The sequence below is a fragment of the Nematolebias whitei genome, chromosome 15 (genome assembly GCF_014905685.2).
Source record: "Nematolebias whitei isolate Nwh7 chromosome 15, NemWhi1, whole genome shotgun sequence".
In the NCBI taxonomy this organism is placed as follows: domain Eukaryota; kingdom Metazoa; phylum Chordata; class Actinopteri; order Cyprinodontiformes; family Rivulidae; genus Nematolebias; species Nematolebias whitei.
Genome location: NC_056512.1, coordinates 23,331,334 through 23,332,973, shown reverse-complemented (window position 1 = coordinate 23,332,973; position 1,640 = coordinate 23,331,334). Strand labels below are relative to the sequence as shown.

At 46.7% G+C, this 1,640-nt stretch overlaps 1 protein-coding gene across 1 annotated transcript in view; it reads left to right on the top strand.

The window, feature by feature from the left end:
- The window catches only part of LOC119421556 (nucleosome-remodeling factor subunit BPTF), a 32,853-nt gene continuing 31,213 nt past the window's right edge, over positions 1–1,640 (top strand). The window contains exon 1 of the mRNA XM_037688899.1: positions 1–759. Coding sequence (XP_037544827.1) covers positions 255–759 — 505 coding nt within the window. The 5' untranslated portion in view covers positions 1–254. The remainder of the gene's footprint in view (positions 760–1,640) is intronic.

Sequence of the window (1,640 nt, the reverse complement as noted above, 5' to 3'; positions counted from 1 at the left end):
GCCAGGGCCTGCTGTTTGTTCAGCCAGATAGGCAGAGAAGAAAAATGGCGGCCCTAGGCGGACCAGAACGGGACGCCGGGCTAACGTTTTGAGCTCTCGCATTCGGAAAGGCGCAGGGGCTGCCCGGGCCTACGGCGTCATTCGAGTCCGAACCGGTTCGTCTTTGTAGCGGCACCGTTGTTTTTTTCGCTCGCCATCGTGTATGCCAAATCCACGCAAACATTGGGATTGTAATATAATAGGTTTCGCTTATCATGAGAGGGAAAAGGGGCAGGCCGCCCAAACCGCTACACACCGAGGAGCCGTCTCCAGCCACGACCCGGGGCTTGCGACCCAGGAGGAATATAAAACCCAAGTTTAAGGACAGCGGGGACGAGGACGCCGAGAGCCCCTCGAGAGAGGCCACCAAATCAGTCCGGAAAAAGAAAGCACCATCAACGCGGGGCAGGGGACGAGGCAGAGGTGGCGGCGGCGGCGGCAGAGGAGCGAGAGGTGGCCGTGGAGGGAGGCGGAAGGCTGTGCCCAAAACCAAAACCGTGGTGTACGATGACCATGAGAGCGAGGAAGATGAGGATGCTGTGAGTCTGAGGTCGGAGGAGGACGAGTTCGTCGAGGAGGAACCCCAGTCCGAGGAGGACGAGGGCCTCAAAGAGGACTCTGACTGCCTGGAAGATGATGGGCTGGAGGAGGAAGAGGATGGTGCCAGCTTCTGCACAGAGAGCAGCTTTCGGAGTCAGAGCACTCACGCCAGCACTCCGGGTAAATAACCCTAACGATCCCTGAGCACACCGCAGGGTGTTAGCATGCCCTGCCGGGGCGACGAGAACCATACCTAATCTGAGCGAGCAATGCAGGAAGGAGCTTATTGTTCAAAATGGAGAATGCACACTTTTAAGAAAACAGGCCTCATTCAGTGTAGTCAAACCCCACTGCACGTGGATCATAGCCAAGCCTTGCTATGTCTTCCTGTGTCTCCATAAGTCTTCAAATATGTCACACGCGTTAGTAGAAGAAACGCAAAGGTAGCTACGCTAAAATAACTTGGGATGTAGCATGCTAATGCTAGCAAGAAACATTAGCTCAATGTTGCCCACTCTGTCAAACTATTAATGACAATTTTATGCTTTTTTTCAGTTCCCAATTTAACAACTGCACATGTGAATATATATATATACATATATATTTAACTATTAAGTAAATAAAAAAACTCAGCTAACACTCTTAGCATGGTTAGCATGTTTGCTAGTTTAACGCTTATAAATAATAAATACATTTAGTAAACATACACTTTAATGTGTACAGATGATGCTTTCTTGTAGCAGAGGCAGGTTTAAAGGGAGTTTTGACGCATTATGAAGTATTTTTGCTCGTTTTACATCCAGTGTTTTCCCTGCATGCCACTGGAGGAGGCTCATTAAACTATTAATGACTTTAGCCGGCATGTGCAAAGCAACTTCAGCCAATGTGACAAGTTGGTCACTTTCATGTTTACCTCTTTCTGTTTTCATCATTATTAAAACCTGTGAACAAATCCAGCGAGTAAACTGCACACAATCAATTTAAAATAAATTTACACCATTTATACTTGTTTTTTATATATATATATATATATATATATATATATATATATATATATATAT